General features: G+C 37.7%; 1 protein-coding gene across 1 annotated transcript in view; it reads right to left on the bottom strand.

Moving 5' to 3' along the window:
* Positions 1-19,476, bottom strand: part of LOC150087618 (solute carrier family 53 member 1-like) — a 252,879-nt gene that overhangs the window by 112,368 nt on the left and 121,035 nt on the right. Inside the window, exon 8 of the mRNA XM_090369888.1 lies at positions 7,209-7,287. Within this exon, the coding sequence (XP_090226014.1) occupies positions 7,209-7,287 (79 nt within the window). The remainder of the gene's footprint in view (positions 1-7,208; positions 7,288-19,476) is intronic.

The raw sequence follows: 19,476 nt of genomic DNA, 5'->3' as shown, positions 1-19,476 counted from the left end.
AAGTTGATTTCTGAATAATGGTTCATAACTGTGCTGTTTATTATATTTCCATCAAAAGGAGTGAATTCAAAGAAAGAGCAACAACTGTGAACTGTGTTTTTTGCTGCTTGACTAAGGATTGTGCATGAGGGATGGTCAATAAGTAGGCAGATGGGCTGAGAAGTGGCAACTGAAGTTTAACATTGACAAATGCAAAGTATTGCATATGGGTAGCAGTAACCCATCAGAAACATACCAACTGTGAGGTATTACACTCAGGGAGGTGAAGAATGAAAAAGACCTGGGGATAATTGTGCAGTCATATATGAAGTTCTCTGAGCAGCACAGACTGGCTGGTTTGGTTTGGATTTGATTGCCGCATTAGCAACTAAGGCTATAATGCACCAAAACCAAACTGGCTGCCAGAGCAAATCATGGAGTTTTGTCAATGATAGGAATTTTGCTAGCAGAGACATGGATGTGATTATCCCTTTGTATAAGGCATGGTCAGGCCACACCTTGAGTACTGCGTACAGGTCTGGAAGCCTCATTTTATGAAGGATGTAGAGTTGCTAGAACGAGTACAGAGAAGGGCAACAAGATTGGTGAGAGGAACAAAGGGATGCGCTTACGAAGAAAGGCTTAAGTTCTGCAAGTTGCAGCATCTGGAGACTAGGCACCTGCGACATGATCTAATCAAGGTGTATAAGGCCTTGAATGTTTTGAGCAGGCTCAATGCTGACAGGATACTTCTGCTTGCTCAGATTAAGAACCTCAAATTAAGAAGAGGGGGCATAGATTCAAATTGAGGAAAGACAGTTGTAGAATAGATGTGCAGAAGTTTGCCTTTAGGCAGAAGGTAGTTGGATTGCTGGAAGAGACTTCTATCTATTGTTGTGGAAGTTGATAGCTTAAATAAATTTAAGGCTGAACTAAAACTTTTGGAGTGACCAGATGTCAGAAATGGGAACTTGCTTTCTTGCATCATATGCCTCAACTAATGATAAAATATTTACCCTCACATAAAAATATGAGAGAGAGTTAGTATTAGATACATATTTATACTACTAAGTCTCATAAGTGAATGTATATTTATTTGTTTTTATTGATCCAGTAGTTATTAAATACAGTAAGAGGTAGTATTCTGGTGAAGTTTGAAGTTCAATATGTTATAAAGTTTCAAGGCAAATAAGTGAAACAAATCCATAAGGAGATGAAAGCAGTATATGGAGAGGATCACCCAACACAGACTGAAAAACTGGAAAGACATTTCTGGTGTGGGAGCACCACCAGCAGTAGTGTTCACTAAGACTCAAAAGAAGGAAGACCATCTCAGCCACAGACACTGCCTTTGTAGTTAAAAATAGGAATTGCAAGTTCTTGAAGACAGACATGTATCTATAAATTTCATAGCAAATGAAATTAACATTAGCCATGGGTCTGCTTCATAATGCAAGAGTTCCTGCATGTGTATAAAGTGGCAGCTCATTGGTTTCTAAGATTGTTGTCGCCTACTTAAAAGCTGCATAAGAAAGTGTTCCACACAGTTGTTGGAGCTTTGTAGAGATAATTTACTTGATGAATGAATGATTTCTTGAACAAGTTATTTGTTTTTTTAGGAGCATTAGCAACGAAGGCCATATTGCTCGGGGGATATGCGGTGGTTATTCCCAGACGTTTCCGCATCCTCCGTATTTGGTGAGCACGGGCTCGAACCCCGGTATAATCAAGAAGCATGTGCTACGCACTGCTGCTTCTGCCCAGCCTGGCTATGGAGGCGCCGCTAAACAAGTTGTGATGGACAAATGCTGGGTACATCACCATGAGCCAGACAAAACAATGGAAACATTCATCTTTACCAACCCCCCCACCAAATGCAAAGGTTCAACTGTTTGCTAACAAGGTCATGTTGTCAGTCCTCTAGAACAGTGGTGTGCAAACTGTGGGGCGCAACCCCCAGAGTGGGTCGCAGGATAAATTAAAGGGGGTCGCTGAAATTTTTAAATAAATTTATTTTTGTGTACATAAAAGCTAAAAACCTGTTGTTAAAATTACTTTTTCAATACTGTAGGTGTAGAGACCTTACTATTCGAACTAAGTCTGCAATACGAATGAATCCTACTGCCCACTACGCCTTAATTTGTTCACTGGCTATGGACACACAAAAAGCAGCTAATTAGTGCGACTTTTCAGTATGTATTGATACTTATACTCAATTAATCCCTTACAGCCTTTAGCTGTTAATTCGTGCTTCCTACAGGACAAATTCTCAAATTGCCTGTACTGTATTGCCTAAAAGTCAGAGGTGCGAATGTGCGGGAGCAGTAAATATACATAGCAAGTGTGTTGCACGCAGGCGTGGCACTAGTGATTTTGGCGCCCCTAGACAGAAATGTATTTGGTCCCCTTGAAATACTTTTATTAAATATTATTATAATAATAATTTTGAATTGTGGGGCTCCCAGACGTTGGGACCCCTATGCCCTGCTTACCATGTTCTGTCAGCTCTGGTTGCACGCAAGCTTTATTCTGCTTCGTAATTCGGTGCATTCTCCTTGCTGCAATAAAAATTTCAATAATGCATGGAGAAAAATACAGCAATGATTTAAAAACCATTCCTCTGTCCAGAGAGACAGTTTCGAGGCATCTTACAGTCATCGGACAACATAAAATTCAATTTATTAAATCGACTGAGAGACAGTCCAATTTTTGCAATACAATTAGATGAATCGACAGATATTTCAAACCTTGCTCAACTTATTGTATATGTTGGATACTGCTATGAGCAAAATATTGTGGAAGGAAGAACGATGGACAAGAAGATTTTTGATGTTATAAATATTTTCTTTCAAACAATAATCTAACGTGGAACAACGGTGTTGTGAGTTGTACTAATGGCTGCATTAACAAGAGAAAATAAAGGTTTAAAAGGCAAAGTAAAGGAAATTGCTCCAAATATCGTTTTTATTTAATCATTGCATTATACATAGGGAAGTATTAGTAGGCAAGGAAATGCAAACTGATTTGCACAAAGTTTTGAAAGATGCAGTACGTGTGACCAACTTTATTGAAAGTAGAAGCTTAAATAGCAGACTTTTCACTATACTTTGTAATGAAATGGGATCCGCTTATGAAACGCTTCTTTTATATAAGAAAGTGAGGTGGTTGCCCAGTGGTAAAGTGTTGCGACGTCTTGTTGGCCTCAAACATGAAGTTTGTTTTTTATCAAATGCTCAATTGTTTACAATTAAAAAATGGCTTGGAAATCTTAGCTAACTTGTTGATATATTTGAAAAACTTAATGAGTTTAATTTAAGCCTGAACAAGGATAGGGAACAAATATATTAGTACTCAGAAGCTTTCAAAAATAAACTTAACCTTTGGAAAACTGAATTTCAACGAAATAATACTGAAATGTTCCCATGTTTTTCTGATTTTGTTAATAGAAATAATATTGACATTTTACAATTTAGGGATGTCATTGCCACCCACCTAACAATGCTAATTAAGAATTTTTTCAAATGATTTAATATATCTTCAGAAAAAAAAAAGTTGCATTGGATTTGTGATCCCTTTACTTTCGAAATTTTTTCATGTCCCGAAATTACCATTGAGCAAAAGGAAGATCTCATCAACCTGTTATCTGACGAAGCATCTGACATGCTCGTTTCAAGACTACTTGTGAAAAATTTTGGCTTTCTCTTCGAGATGAGTATCCAAAATTATCGAAAATGGCGATACAAAGATAGCTTTCGGGTCTACATATTTATGTGATGTTCATTTCTAAAAATTAACAGCTATAAAAACAAAACAGCGTTCCAGACCTGATAGAGACGATGACATGAGATTAGCATTTTCAAATATTGCATCCAAATATTATCAGTTATCCAGGCTCATCCTTTTCATTAATTGTTTTGTAATTGTTCATTTTTTATTGTTTTGTAATCTTAATTGAAGAATAAGAATTTGATTTGTTGTTTTTGCTGTATTCAATAAAAAAATTAAACAATTATTTTAATGTGTAAATTAAAAAGGAAACAATATTTTTTTATTTACACATTAAAAATAATTGTTTAATTTTTTTATTGAATACAGCAAAAACAACAATTTCTACTCAAATAAAATTTTCTAGTACATAATTTATAAAATGCCATTTTTATTCTCTAAAGATCTTGTCATCCTCCCTCGGGTTTACATTGAAGGGTCACATCAATTTTATATTTAATAAAGGGGGTCACAAGCAAAATAAGTTTGCACGTCATTGCTCTAGAACCCTAAAGATATATCCATACATATTAAACAGCATCACTGGAGAGTACTACATAAACCTTCTGAGAAAATTAAGAGACAATATCAAGTTGACACATGGGAAGCTATTCAAACATTGCCTCCTAGCTGACAATGCTTCTCCTCCCAACACTGCTCTCAAGTACACTTTGCAATGAGGTGTGGCTTTGAAAATCTGTAGCACCCACCTTATTCTTTCAACCTCTAACCTTCAGACTTCTTCCTCTTCCCTAAAATAAACTATTACAAGGCTGAAGATTTCAAACTAATGAGGAGGTAAGTACACTATTATTACATTCACATATTATTAAATTATATATTTGATTATTAAAAATAAGATAGTTCATAACGAGCATTTCATTTTGGAATTTTCCATTCCAACCCCATAGGCCTGACGTAGCCGAGGGAGCGCGAGAGAGCAGTTGCACATGCTCTGAGTGGACTGTGGTTCAAGCCCATGACTGTTAAAATGCGATTAATTTTTGTATTGATAATTTATCGTAAACTCCACTGACCTGGTGGTTGTGCCAGGGTATAAACAAAAACAAGAAAGCTGAAGACAGGCTTTCTGCTTAAAGTGAGGAGTTCTGTTCAAGAGGCTGAAAGCATATCCACAGCTGAGAAAAATGTGTAGCTCTAGAAGATAGCTATGTAGAGAAGGATAAAATTGCCAGCTGAATTTGAAATCCCTAACTGAAATATTTTTAGGCGAGGATAAATACTTATTGATCACCTCATATAGTAATCTTGTAAGTTGATCACTTTATTGAGTTATACAGTCTCCACATGGATTGGTGTAGCTAGATTATCCATGATAACTCCTTTTAGCCCTTGTAGCAAAAGAACTTTTCCTCCCAGGTTTCAAGCCCTGCTAAGTAGAGGCTGCAGTGATACTACCCGTTATCATAAAAGCATACAAATATTTACTAGTAAGCTGCTAGCAATTGAGGTCAGTAACACTGAGCATAACTTTTGAAACTATAAAGCTAATTTTCATACTAGGAAAAATGCTACTTAGGTTACACTAGAAAACCACCTGCTCGATGCATAGCATGCAATGCACTAAAGAAATTGCACACTGCAAGCTAGATAAGGGTTTACTGCTAATATAAAACAAATTAAAACTACACCTTCATAAGCTGGGGTGAATGCATATATAAGGTGCCTTATAAGGGCAAAGTTATTCTCCATTTCTTTCAGACAGAGCATTCCAACAGTAATGTCAGCAAGCAAAAAGCTATGGTTAATCTAATCTGTCAAGTTTTAAAAGAAGAGTTGTAGCATACTTACCTTATGAACAACATCCAGCCAAAAAGAAAATGTGACAAATTTTAAAGTACTAAAATAAAGTCAGCTTATATAGAAAAGAGAATAACAGGCAAAGAAGGAAAATGCCATAGTTACCTTATATAATACTTGAAGTATGGAACATATCGATGAAATTAAACCAAATAAAGATCGAAATTAAATTTTAAAAACACAATTAAGCTGTACAGAACCTGAAAATGAAAGCAAATTCAGTAACTGTTAAAATTAAAAAGTTGAAAAATGAAAATTTTAACTAAGCAAACAGCAGAGAAACAAAACTAACATAATCAAATTAAATGGACTATAAAGACTAAAAAATATTATTATTATTTAAAAAAAAAACTGCAGAAATTTCATAAATGAAAATAATTTAATACAGGGAATACTGAAAAGTCAAATTGCAAATAAGAAGATAAGAACCAAACTATTAAATAGCAAATGAAGACCACCAATGTAAGTACACTACAACCATGTTTTATTTTCACATATTACATGATGCAAACTAGCAACTTAACAGCTACTGATTTTATCTTTCAGGAATCAGAGTGGGTAGGGGTAAGAGGACATATTACTAGCACAGGTTACCACAATGGCATGGGATGGGGAGCATATATATTGGGGTGTACAGAAACAATGGGCAGAGAAGGCACCTTTGTTTACAACTTTAGTGAGACTCCCAATGTCCAATAAAATATGGGTGTTATATATCAATAGAATCCACTGAATTTTTATGGAAATAGCTACCAACATAAACAGAAGTATGGATTGGTTATCCACAATGACTGCCTGTCAAAATAATGTTAGCATGAAATGTTCAGCATTCACTAGCTGCTGTGCATCTGTATTCAACAATTTTTATGCAGTTGTTAAGTGAGGCTATATTTAGGTAGAAATCTCTAACACACTAAAGTAGTTATTTGGAAATCAGACATGCAAATACAAAATTGCACCTCATTTCTTTACTGAGGCAAAAATTATGTGAAAGTCTGTATTATGAAATATATATTCAAGGCAGAATAGAGACAAATTTACAGTAAACTTAAGTACAGTTTAAGCTGATTAAGGATGAAAAATAGATGATACTATCAAATTTTACTGAAGGCAGTAAAACTGAGGTTATTCCCACAGTCATAACTTGTGAGAAAAAAACTTATTTAAGATGTTTTTTACTAATACTATTAATACAGCAAAGGAAAGACTATTACAATTTTCCTTATTTTATCAACAAACTGCTCCTTATATAGCTTAAAAAACCATGAGTTAATGCAAATTAAACATATCTTAAATTGTTGTACATATATTGCACAAGTGTTCTCTATATTTACATAATGATTTTGCCACTTTTCTCATTTGGGCTTGACTCCTGTCTAAGACTGGAGGAATTTCTAAAGTCCTCTTCAATCAAGGCTGTAGTTAGCCGATCTCAGGCGAAGGAAATAGGATTTTTTCCTGCAAGTTATTCCACATTTTTTAGCCCACACAACATCCAAATCAGGCATAATATATTAAGTGCAGGTTTAAGTTGATATGCTCGCCTACAAAAACAATTACAGCCAAGCGCTTATTTAACTTGATAGTATACATGTTTGAAGTGTCTAAGGATATTATTTAAAAAACAGCAAACTAACACATACCTGAAAGAATAACAGCAGCAACCAGAACAAGAAAGGCACCAGAAAATAACCCCACTTTAAATGTAGTCCATGGAGATTGCTAAAAAATAATAAATAAATAAGAATAATAAAATAAAAAACAGAAAGCAAAGCTAATAATTTTAAATTAAATATTTGCGTAGGCAGAGAAAATTAGAAATAAATGTAATTAAAAAAAATTGCAACAAACCACCTCATTAGGGTGTGCTTTTTCAACACGTACACGCATATGTTACAGATAATTTTACAAGTTCTTCCTCAGTAATTGAGCATTACATTTGTTTTGTAGCTGCTATTAAAATCTTTCATAAGATTTTTTCTTGTTTGTAATACTATTTCATAATTGGACTTTGTTAGATACTTGCTGCAGTATATGAATAATCACACCAACTTCTAACCATGTTGGCCCATCAACACAGACCAGTACTATACAAACAATGGACTGTGAGAGAGAAACACATTGGAGGACAAAAATGACAAATTTACATATGAAAATATATACAATGTTATCAAGTTAAATTATTCTCCAGGGAGCAATCCTTTTACAGTGCTGGAGTCATCCGAGCAGGCACAGAAAGTTGGAACAATGTAGTGATGGATCCATGGCAGTGATGCACAGGTCCTCGGGAGCAGGTTCTAATTTCCTGTGATGCAGTCCTGAGAAGGAAGTCTATGGAGTAAGTTCTGCCTATATTTTTTATTGACTGCGAAGTTGTAGAGGTTGCCGTCCAATGAGTATATGAACTTCAGCATCTGCACTGGTAAGAACCGATTGGATAACTTTAACCAGTTTGAGGTGGCCTGAAGGACTAGATTGACCCTAAGGATTGGTACTGGGATTCTCCACCTGCAGTTAGCCCAGAAGTCTGTACCGAAATAATGCCAACCATCATTTTTACAGAAAATGAAGTCTTCTCTCACGGATAATGGCAGGGAGACATCTGATGTTTAGAGCTGCCACCATCTGGGTGGTCCTTGATGCAGGGGGAAGCTGAAATTTCTATATGGCCCACTTTAGTAGTCAAAATTCACCTGCAAAAATCCTCAAATGCATTGTGGCAGTTGAGGTCCAGACTTCTGCACCGTAAAGTATGAACGGATAGACATGTCTTAATATATCTGCACCCGACATCCTGGTCATGGACATGCATAAGTTGTTGCTTATGCATGTCCATGACCAGGAGCCAGACCAACAGCCTGGTCATGCATAAGTTATTGCTTAAGCATCCAATGGATGGCAACAGAAGTTTATTTGCAGGTGGTCTATGTGTGGTAGAAAGGAGAGCTTCTGGTCAAAGATAACACCCAGATCGGTATGTTGCTGAACAGCAGAAACTGCAGATCCTCTTAGATTGGGTTGCACCACTGTTAGGGTTCCAATTGAACGAGAAAGTCAACTGTTTTGACTTCTCGGGATTGATGTGAAGGCCGAAACCAGAAAGGAAAGCCTCCAGGTTCTAATTTTCTATAGGATTAAGGCATTTGTGTAGTCAGCAGCGTCTACAGGGTTGATAGTAGTGAACAGCTTTATGGTTTGGTTTTTTTTTTTAGGAGCATTAGCAACCAAGGCCATATTGCTCTGGGGATATGCTTTGGTCATTCCCTGACCTTTCCGCATCCTTCGTATTTGGTGGGCACAGGCTCGAACCCCGGTGTAATCAAGAAGCGTGTGCTACGCACTGCTGCTCCTGCCCACCTGGCTATGGAGGTGCCCGAACAGCTTTATATCATCAGCAAAGGTGATAATATCAGTTCAGCCCATCACAAAAGGCAGAAGAACGCCGAGTATAAGATACCAGAGAGGACCCCACCTTGTTGGACTCCAGCTGTAATAGTTCTGGTGTAGTGCCGATTGGCATCGCAAACAATAATTGTCCTGTTCTCAAGCACCATCTGAATAAAGCAGAGCACGTCTCCACCAATGAGGTAATACTCGCGTAGTAGCCTTGCCAACGCGTGAACAGATACGGAATCAAATGCCACCTGGGCCACAAAATACTGTAATAAATTTTTCTGAAAAATAAATTAAATTTTACACAATCTATAATAAATTTAAAAATATTAAAAAAGCATTCTTGTTTGTACTTGTTTCCGCAGCTTTAGCACCAAGCTAGAGGAATTTACAACATACCATGAATACAACATTAATCATATTTAGCAGTCACTGGCTTCAACCATGGTCTACCCAAAGAGCATATACTGAACCAGAATCCTCTGGTTCAGTATGTAGAGAGGGATTTAAAAAAAAAAAAGAAAAAAAAAAAATTTTAGTATAGTTAAGCTCATTTTATAGAAATTATATTTATCTAACTAATGTACAGGTTTAACATGTGGTGGAATAACTTAACCATCAGCACTTGGCAAGAAAGGCAAAGAATAGAATTGAGGAAATCATGAAAATATAGCATTAGCATTAGTAGAGGCATTTGATGCAAGAAAGCAAGCTTATGCAGCATCTGCCAAAAAAAAAAAAAAAAAATAATAATAATAAATAAATAAATAAAAAATAACCACTTCCACTTCACCCCACTGTTCGTTCGAAATACCTGTCCAGCTGAGCCTTAAAACTTATTTGAGGACGAGAGTTTCCTGTGTGGACGTGCCTTTCTGCCGCTCTTGGAACAGAGAAGCTTTTTCTGATTTATTTTCTGCTTTATTAGTTTAAATTGACATATTAACTTATTTCTAGAGTAGCTTTATATTCCTATTTACGGTACTTAAAGTTAAAGTAACTTAGAGATTTGTAGGTATTACTTAGTATCGGAAAGGGTATCAAATCCACGTGTTTACCGTTCATAAACAGCCGCCATTGTTACGTGAAAATTAATCAGTAAAATCTATTAATCTTGTCGAACTACATTGGCAATTAAATTGTACTTTTAACTATACATATAACCACTTAGGTTACGGAACATAAATAATTAGTAAAAATAAATAATTAATACATAACTTGATACGGAAGTTATATAAAGGGATTTCGTAGATAACACTCGTTACTGAAACGCGATACAGCATATCCAGAATTCGATAGCATTAGCTTTGTATAGTATAGTGCATAATATAATATTGTCAATTAATCAGTAGATCTATTAATCTTGTTAAACTTCATTGTCAATTAAATTGTACTTTAACTAAATATATATATATAACGACTTAGAGTACAAACGTAACAAATAATTAATACATACTTGATACGGAAGTTATATAAAGGGAACTCGTAGATAACACTCGATACTGAAAAATAAATATAGCGTTATAACTGTGTTAAGATACAAGTTTAAGTTTTAATTTTGTTCTGAAATTGTAATTTTATTGACATTTAAATCGAAATCATGACTCTGACCAGAGCAGCAAAGCAAAAGGCTCAAGCTAATGGGAGTGCTGTGACTCAGGGGAGAACTGAGGGGGGCAGTTGCCCTCTGAATCACAGCCTTTTAAGAAGCACTGTTTGCATGATGTTTGCGGAGCAATCGGGTACGGGACATGATACTGCCATGGGGGATGTTTTTGTGTGTGCACGATGCAAGGAAATTAGGCGACAACTCGGCGTTATGGGCCTATATGAGACCTTGAAGGACAGGGTGGATGCCCTCGAAGGAAATAAACTGAGGGGCCCATCAAGCTCTCAGCTGCCCACATCAACGCCAGAGCTTGCACTTGGTCATCTTGCAACACAGAGGCAGCCCCCAAGGCAGAATGCGCTGGTCCCACAGGAACTAGTAGTTGTTGGTGACTATTGTCAGGGAAACGGGGAACATGTCCACCTATCCTTTTTACAAGCTTTGTAAAAAGGATAGGTGGAACAGGACCATGGTATGTCTGCCAGGGGCAAAGGTTGATGACGTTGTAGAGCAGATATCATCTTTTAAGGTCACAAAAGGTGATATAGTTGTACACGTTGGCACTAATGATATTAAGAGTAGGAGACCAGCGGAATTACTTAACAAGTACAGGTCACTGTTGAAAAAAAGCCTTGAAGTAGGGTTGAATTTGAAAGTGTCTGCAATTCTGCCCAGACACGATAGGAGGGAGTATATGATGAGAGCCTTGTCGATCAATTCGGCCCTGGAAAGATTGTGCAAGGCTCAAGGGGTAGAAATTTTTTCAGCCTGGAATGTACTTGTTAACAGGAGAGATTGCTTCTACAGGGATGGGATACACTTAAATAGAAAGGGTGCAAGAATATTTGCTGATGCTATCGAGGCAGTGTTGGGTGGGTCGGAAAACTGCTAGCTTGGGGGGAAGACAAAGACTAATGGATTAACAGTAGCCACTGGCAGAGGTGAAAGAGATTCTTGCACTGCTTCTATTGGAATGAGCAGAAGCCTGAAAAACAAGATGCAGGATATTTCAGAGACTGCTGGAAGTCATTGCGGTACAAGTAAACACATGGGTTGTGTTAGGGTAGCTAAGAATAGAAACAGGTGCATGTATACCTGTGTACACACCAATGCTAGGAGTTTAGTAAATAAATTTGATGAATTTGAGGTATTGCTCAAAACATCAAAGGCAGATATTGTTGGGATATCAGAGACGTGGTGTCACACAGATATAAGGAATGCAGAACTGGAATTTGGGGAGTACAATGTGTATAGAAAGGATAGACAGGATAGGAGGGGAGGAGGGGTTATACTATTAGTTAAAAAACATAAAATCCAAGGAAGTGAAGCCAGTCGACATTGATGGACAGGGCAGTGTCGAGTCAGTTTGGTGTGACATAAGCATAGGTAAATCAAAATTGAGAGTAGGAGTGTACTATAGGCCTAATGACTCTGATGAGTATAATAAGATACTGTACAGGGAAATAGAATGGGCCAGTAAATCAGAGAGTCTTATAATGGGGGGATTTTAATTTCCCAGATATTGACTGGAATTTGTGGGTTGGTCACTCACACAGTAGCAAAGCTTTTGTGGATTTATTGGATGATTGTTTTCTACACCAGCATGTTCGGGAGGCAACTAGAGGGAGTAATACTCTTGATCTGATTATCAGTAGTGATTCTTCATGCATTAGGAATCTGCAGATAAAGGAACCACTGGGTGGCAGTGATCACAGTGTGCTGAAGTGGGATTTACTCAAGGAGGTAACTACCATCAGAGGTAAAGGGAAGGGTTTTTGCTCTCTTAAAGGCGACTATGATGGTCTGAGACAGTATTTAAATTCTATACAGTGGGACCAACTGATGATGTTACCAACAGCAAATTCAAAATGGGAAGCATTCAAGGAACTAATCTTGTAAGCTACCAGGCTTTACATACCAACCAAGAAATATTGTTCAAGGTTCAGGCCTAAATGGTTGTCAGATGAACTAATGAGACATATGGCAGAGAAGAAAAATGCATGGGATACATACAAATTAATGGGTGACATAGAAGCCTATGATAGATATAAGTTGGTCTGTAACCAAGTCACCAAGGAGATTAGGCAGGCAAAGGCAGATTATGAGAAATCCTTGGCAAAGGATGCAAAGAAAAACAGAAAAGAGTTCGTTACCTATTTAAATTCAAGAAGGGATGAATCAGATTGGTCCACTGGATGTTGATGGTTCAACAGTTGAGGATCCAGCTCAGGTGGCTAACAATCTAAACCAGTATTTTGCATCTACATTCACACATGAGGAGTTATTCAGGAAGGGGAATGTCGTAGGTGAAGTAAACATTGGCAGTGAGCTAGATTATTTTCTAATAACTGAGAGGAAAGTGGAGGAGAAATTGTTGAGGATAAACATAAAAAAGGCACCTGGGGTGGATGGGATCTATCCAGTTATATTAAAGGACGCAGCAAAGGAAGTAAGCAAACCCCTAGCCATAATTATGAGAGCTTCTTTGGACTCAGGGGAGGTACCCATGGACTGGAGATGTGCAAATGTAACCCCAATTCACAAAGGAGGATCAAAGGCTGACAAGTAATTATAGACCTGTTAGTTTAACTTCAGTTACAGGAAAAGTAATGGAGGCACTGGTTAAAGAAGCACTGCAGGATCATCTGGACAAGAATTCAGTTATAGCTCAGACACAGCATGGTTTTGTTAAGGGCAGGTCTTGTCTGACCAATTTGATTGGATACTATGATGTAGTCACAAAAGAACTGGATGCAGGGAATAACTTTGATATTATATATTTGGATCTTAGAAAGGCTTTTGATACTGTTGCGCATGGAAGACTGCTGCACAAATTGGAGATGTGTGGCATTGGAGGCAAATTGCTGCTATGGATAAAGGGATGGTTGAGTGGCAGAAGACAGAGAGTGGTAATCAATGGACACTGCTCAACGTGGACTAATGTTATTAGTGGAGTTCCTCAGGGTTCAGTGTTGGGTCCATTGTTGTTTTCTGTATTTATAAATGATATTGATGATGGTGTATCAGGCTTAATGTCCAAGTTTGCAGACGATACCAAGGTTGGCAGGGTTGTTAAGGACACTACTGATACTATGCTGCTGCAACAGGATCTGGAAAGGTTGAGCAATTTCTGCGCTGTTTTGTCTTTTTCCAACCTTACATTGAAGTCCCCCATAATAATAGTGTAGTGGGTTTTCTGCTCATTTAGAAAACTCTCAATTTCGGTGTACATTTCTTCAACCTCTTCATCATCATGGCTCGATGTTGGTGCACAAATCATTTTAACCTTTAGCTTGTACCTCTTAGAAATCTTGAGTATTAGTCTTGACACTCTTGGTGATGTACTTTTGAATTCCAAAATGTTGTTTTTTAACGTTTTAAATCTTTATGGTCCAGAAACTTTATGGTCCTTTTACAAATGAAAAGCCTTTTGTGGCAAAGGGAAATTGTGGGAGCGAAGTTAAAAAATATGTAATTAATGATATTGAAATTTCGCAAGATTATTTAATGAAAAAACTTTCGAGCCTACAGACCAGTAAAGCTCCTGGAGTTGATGGAATATACCCTATAATCTTAAGAGAGGCGGCAAGCGAGTGCATTGAACCATTGAGGCTAATTATGCGAGCATCATTAGACTCTGGGGAGATTCCCTTGGATTGGAAAAGTGCAAATGTATCTCCCATACATAAGGGTGGCTCTAAAAGTGAAGTTGGAAATTATCGACCTGTCAGTCTGACTTCAGTAGTAGGGAAAATCATGGAGGCAATGATCAAGGGTGGAATTCAGGATCATTTGGATCGAATTGAAATTCTCAAGGAAACTCAGCATGGTTTCGTAAAGGGAAAATCATGTTTAACAAATCTGGTTCGCTATTTCGAAAGGGTCACTCACGAGCTGGATTTAGGGAATAATTTCGACATTGTTTATTTAGATTTCAGCAAAGCTTTTGACTCAGTCCCACATGAGCGGTTGCTTTATAAGCTGGAACAGGTTGGAATCACTGGGAAAATCCTTAGATGGATAGAAGGATGGCTTCAGGGCAGGAGGCAGAGGGTTGTGATAAATGGCTATTCCTCAGATTGGGTTGAGGTAAGAAGTGGGGTTCTCCAAGGATCAGTATTAGGACCACTGTTGTTTTTAATTTTCATAAACGACATTGATGAAGGGATAGAGGGCGTGATGTCTAAATTTGCAGATGATGTTAAAATTGGAAGAGTAGTTAATGATCACTGTCAAGCTGAGCTTCTTCAGAGAGACCTAGATAGACTTCAGGAATGGTCAGAAAAATGGCAGCTGTGCTTTAATCCAACAAAGTGTAAGGTATTACACCTGGGAAACAGTAATCCCAAAAAAACTTATTCACTTGGAGTTCAACTAAAGCCAGTACTGGAGGAAAGGGACTTGGGTGTTACGATACGGTCAGACATGAAATTCTCTGAGCATTGTAAACAGGTTGCAAGGAAGGCCCCATGGTGTCCTATCGATGATCTATCGAACTTTTGCAAGTAGAGATAGGGACGTGATAATCCCATTATATAAGGCTTATGTTAGACCACACTTGGAATACTGTGTTCAAGTATGGAGACCGCACCTGAAGAAAGACATCGAGCTTCTTGAAAGGGTGCAAAGAAGGGTAACTCGCCTGGTGAGATCGGCAAAAGGGCGTCCTTATGAAGAAAGACTTCGAATATGTGGGTTGCAGAGTTTGGAAACTAGACACCTTAGAGGAGATTTGATTGAGGTGTTTAAGGCTCTCAGAGGCATCAGTAAAATGAATGAGGACGAAATTTTCAAGATTATAAATGATGCTAGAACTAGGGGACATAAATTCAAGTTACGGGGGGAAATGTTTAGATTGGACTGCAGGAAGTTCTATTTTAGCCAGCGAGTTATAAATTACTGGAATAAGTTGCCTTCCTGGGTGGTAGAGGCCGACAGTTTGGGGAAATTCAAAGGTCATCTGGATAGTACTTTCGGGTAAGGGAAGCGCATAGGATGATAGGTTTAATTTCCTTTTTATTTATTTTTTATTTTATTATTATTTGTTTTATTTATTAATTATTATTATTTAGTTATTTATTTTTTTTTGTTTTTATCATTGTTTTGTTCGGATTTTTTTTTTTTTTTTTTTTTTGTTGGCTGGTGCAGCATAAGCCATAGGCTTTCTTGCACCATGCGGCCGTTACTAATACTAATACTAAACCAAACTCCACCTTCACTCCTTTCACTGTTTCCATTGGTGTACAGCAGATTTCCACTTGATAAACTTATAAGTGATTCATTTCTTCTTGTTGTTTCAGCTAAACCGATGATATTCCAATTCACATTTTCTAATTCCTTTTCCAGCTCTAATATCCTGTCTTCATCAATGAGTGATCTTACGTTGTAACAGGCCAAGTTCAGTTTCCGTGCATGGCAGCCTGGTCATACCCAGAGATTCTTAGCACCCTCTGCTTCCACTCTGATCCTCTCGCTGCTGTAAGAGGGAGAGTAAAAGCCGCTGGGGACTGGGGGCCATTTGTTTTGTCGTGCTGTCACATGCTGGAAGGTTTGGTCTTTTCCTCTTCATGCTGACCAGTCGGTCATGAAGAGAACCACTCTACACATTCGTTGCCACCTAATTGACATAACATGGCTTACCATCGAGAAGGCGTGCACAAGTGGATTTTAGGGAGGCAGGCCAACCGGACTTCTCCTAAATCTTCTGTAATATAAAGATATTGGATCCATCAGTGTTTTAGACTGAGTGTCTGATAACACACAGGATACCTGTTCCCCTCTAAGCCCCTTAATTATAGCATAGCTGCCATTTTTCTGACCATTCCTTAAGTCTATCTAGGTCTCTCTCTGAAGAAGCTCAGCTTGACAGTGATCATCAACTACTACCAATTTTAACATCTGCAAATTTAGACATAACACCCTCTATCCCTTCATCGATTTCGTTTATGAAAATTAAAAACAACAGTGGTCCTAATACTGATCCATGGGGAAGCCCACTTCTTACATCAACCCAATCTGAAGAATAGCCATTTCTCACAACCCTCTGCCTCCTGCCCTGAAGCCATCCTGCTATCCATCTAAGGATTTTTCCAGTGATTCCAACCTGTTCCACCTTACAAAGGACTTTTGACTCAGTCCCACCACTCAGGTGGGACTGAGTCAAAAGCTTTGCTGAAATCTAAATAAACAATGTCGAAATTATTCTCTAAATCCAGCTCATGAGTGACCCTTTCAAAATAGCAAATCAGATTTGTTAAACATGATTTTCCCTTTACAAAACCATGCTTAGTATCCTTGAGAATTTCAATTCGATCCAAATGATCCTGAATTCCACCCATGATCATTGCTTCCATGATTTTCCCTACCACTGAAGTCAGACTGACAGGTCGATAATTTCCCAATTCACTCTTAGAACCACCCTTATGTATGGGAGATTCAATGCACTCACTTTCCGCCTCCCTTAAGATTATAGGGTATATTCCATCAACTCCAGGAGCCTTACTGGCCCGTAGGCTCAAAAGTTTTTTCATTAAATCTTGCGAAATTTCGATATCATTAATTACACATTTTTCAACTTCGCTCCCACAATTTCTCATTGCCACAAAATATTTTTCATTTGTAAATATCGATGCAAAATAACTGTTTAGTTCATCTGCAATGGCAGCTGGTGTATTTAATACTATCCCCTTTCCCTTATGTAAAGGTCTGATCTGGTTTGTCCTGTTCTTCTTGGCATTTATATATGCGAAGGATTCCTTATCCCCCCACTTTGCTCTGTTTGCTAGTGATTTCTCATAAACTGCCTTTGACTGTCGAACCTTTTCTGCGGCTCTATTATATATCATCTTGTAGCTGTTATAGGCTTCAGTACTTTTTATTGCTCTGTAACCTTTCCATGCCACCTTTTTCTGTTCAAGTAATGTGGCAACTTCACTATTCATCAAACTTGGAACCCTCCTCGTGGAATATTTTTTTAATGGTAAATACGCACTCAAGGAATCTGTGAATAAAGTATTAAAAGCATACCACAGTTCAAGTGTATTCATTCTCTGTGCAATATCTACCCAGTTAATAGAGTCCGTGTAGTACCTTAAGACATCGTAATTTCCTTTTCTGAAATTAAAACCCATTCCTTTGCCTTTTACTGCTGCTACCTCTGTTATCATCATCCACCGTAGAACTACGTGATCACTTCCTGCTACTGGTTCCTCTACTGTCAGCCCAGTTATGTCATCTGATTCATGTGTGATGATGAAGTCTAGGATATTCTTTTCTCTAGTACTTTCCCTGATATGTTGATTCAAATAACAGTCATCTAGTTGATTTAAAAATAGTTCCCCATGTCAAGTTTCCTTCCCATTTACTTCAATCAATTAGAGGCAAATTGAAATCACCAATAATAAGACATTGACGCTTACTTGCCTATTCCATTTGCATGTAGAGACTTTCGTCATAATCTTCACAATCACCTGGTCTGTAGATTACTCCTACTCGCATTATACCTTTGTTTCCAACTATCTCACACCATACAGATTCTATACTAGCATGTGAAACGTTTGAATCTGGGAAAGCTATCGTCGCACTCAGGCTGCTTCTGATAAGAAGCATTACCCCTCCACCCCTTCTATCTACCCTATCCTTCCTAAATACATTATACAAGCTGTACTGAAACTCATCATCCCCAATTTCTGGGTGGCACCACGTCTCCATAAGCCCTATTATGTCCAATGTTACTTGTTTTAACCAGCAGTTAGAATTCCCTCATTTTATTGACGACACTTCTAACATTACTGTATAAACAATTAAGACTTACTGTTCTTGCATATTTGACAACCCTAACACAACCCTTTTTAGGCTCTCTTCCCTGGCATTAGCTACCCACTCACTTGAAACGTTTCTGCCCCCAGAACATCTAGATAATATGCCCAGTTGGGGTAACAGATAAGAACTCTTGAGGTATGTGCAAGACTTACTTTGACCAACATTATCAGATAAACTCGTGTCAGTATTAACCACATCCCCCCCCCCTAACTAGCAGTTTCCCTGAACCTTTACGGTATCCTCAATAATACTGGCAAAAATGTTTGCACCACCACTTTGTTTAAGTGTATCCTGTCTCTACAAAACAAATTCCTTCTACCTACAAATGTGGGCCATGCTGATAGAATCCTCCCATAAGTCATGACGTAGTAAAAGATCTGGCTAAAATTAATCAGATTAATCTTTAAAAGGAAAGGTAATACCATGTATTATTGTTTAGGTCACATAAACCAATATGATAAATCTGTGGAGTCAGAAATGGAAAGGATTTACAAAATCCCAAGCTGTCTTCTACGAAAAGATATAGGACCAGATATATGAACAAGTCAGAATAACATAGGTGGCATCAAGAAAAAATGGGAAAAAAAAAAATAATTTAACTAACCAAATTTTAGAAATAATTTTAAAAATCTAAAATGTATATTATCAAAATAACAGAATTTCTATACAACAGACTTTCCAACCACTCACTGTCAACTATGATCATCGGTGGGGAGAGGGTGTCTCTTGGGTGGTCTGCTGTGGACTCCCGTATGTCTGAGAGTGTGGTGCATCATCATTTGAGATATTGTTCTTTCATTCCCCATCATCATCATTAGCCATTTTCAATCCACTGCAGGATGAAGGCCTCTCCAGCAACTTTCCAGTTCTTTCTGTTTTGAGCACTGGCCATCCATTTACTACCCACAAACTCATGAATTTCATCTATCCATCTCCGCCTTTGTCTTCCAAGTTTTCTTCTAGCTCCTCTTGGGTATCATTCTGTTATTTTCTTAGTCCATCTGTCATCATGTCTTCGAGCTATGTGTCTTGCCCAAGACCATTTTAGTTCTTTAGTTTTGATAAGAATGTCCTTTACTTGAGTTTGC

This window comes from Mastigoproctus giganteus, chromosome 3 (assembly GCF_048544385.1).
Source record: "Mastigoproctus giganteus isolate SK-2022 chromosome 3, ASM4854438v1, whole genome shotgun sequence".
NCBI lineage: Eukaryota > Metazoa > Arthropoda > Arachnida > Uropygi > Thelyphonidae > Mastigoproctus > Mastigoproctus giganteus.
This window is presented reverse-complemented; position numbering and strand designations above follow the sequence as displayed.